At 45.9% G+C, this 1,165-nt stretch overlaps 1 protein-coding gene across 1 annotated transcript; it reads left to right on the top strand.

Annotated features, from left to right (window-relative positions):
• Nucleotides 1-320: 320 nt before the first annotated feature.
• LOC102301850 (CDAN1-interacting nuclease 1) lies at nt 321-1,159 on the top strand (the record flags this gene model as incomplete). Its single annotated transcript, XM_005953660.2, has 1 exon — nt 321-1,159. A coding segment is annotated over exon 1 (772 nt), but the record flags the coding sequence as incomplete, so codon positions are not given.
• Nucleotides 1,160-1,165: the final 6 nt, after the last annotated feature.

Raw genomic sequence — 1,165 nt, 5'->3', positions numbered from 1 at the left:
CCCCGTCCTCCCCTTCCCTCCCCTCCCTGTGTTCAGATTTGGGAGCGTTCCTGCATGGCTGCCTCTGCCTACACAACAAGAGTGATTTGTTGTTGCTACTTCTAAAGTGCGGTTCTCCGATTCTGACATTTCACTGGCTTCAAAGCCACTCGTGTGAGTTCTCTGGGGGAGGGGGGTGTTTGTTGACTATTCTGTTTTATCTTGTTTGTGTTTGCACCAAGCTGCTCCATTTTTTTTTTTAAATGGGAGGATGTGTATTTTATATGATTTCTGTTTGTAATAAAGTGTTTTCTGTCCACATGAAGGAAAAAAAAAAAAAAAGCAAGACTGGAGGCTATCGGGGACGGTACTAGCACTGCAGGAATTAAGAGTAAAGATCCCTTTCTCATGATGAGACTGTCCCGAGCAGAATATAAAGAGAGAGTGCGATGGACTGAAAAACTGAGACCTACACGCCGATGCGTGAAGATACTGAAGGACAGGTTTCCAAGTCACTCACAGTCCACTCTTCTGAGCATCTACTCCCTGGAGTACCAGAAATGGATCAAAAGGACATTCTCAAGACACCATGTGCCGCATGTTATTGAAAGCTACTACCAAAGGTATCTGAGTGAAGCCAAGGCACAGCCTACTGCTCCTGTCCTGCTTGAATTGGCCAATGAGGTGGATCTGTCTCCTGCGCTGATGGCTCGTATCATCTTGGACAGGTTCCTTCAGGGCCAGGATGGTGGAATGCCATCTAAATCAGTCCTCAACAGCATGCTGAAGGAGCCATCTTTAATTCCAGACCAAATTTTGGCCAGTAATGTCTACCAATGCACAATAAATGACTGCTGTTATGGACCGCTGGTAGACTGCATCAAACACGCCATAGGCCATGAGCATGAAGTGCTGCTCTGGGAAAAACTGAAGGAGAAGAACCTTTCCTTTCTGGATGAAAACCATCTGAGAACTATGGGCTATGACAAAACACCTGATATCATCCTGGAGGTTCCAGTTGCTGTGGAAGGACACATTGTACACTGGATTGAGAGCAAAGCCTCTTTTGGAGATGATCAAAGCCATCAAACCTATCTCAATGAACAATTCTGGAGCTACTGGAACAGGTTTGGTCCAGGCCTTGTGATCTACTGGTATGGCTTTATTGGAGACCTGGATTGCCAGA

The sequence above is a fragment of the Haplochromis burtoni genome, unplaced genomic scaffold (assembly GCF_018398535.1).
Source record: "Haplochromis burtoni strain Fernald_Lab_line unplaced genomic scaffold, NCSU_Asbu1 Contig_6757, whole genome shotgun sequence".
Classification (NCBI taxonomy): domain Eukaryota; kingdom Metazoa; phylum Chordata; class Actinopteri; order Cichliformes; family Cichlidae; genus Haplochromis; species Haplochromis burtoni.
The sequence above is the reverse complement of the archived record's forward strand: the minus strand, read 5'-3'. Positions and strand labels throughout refer to the sequence as shown.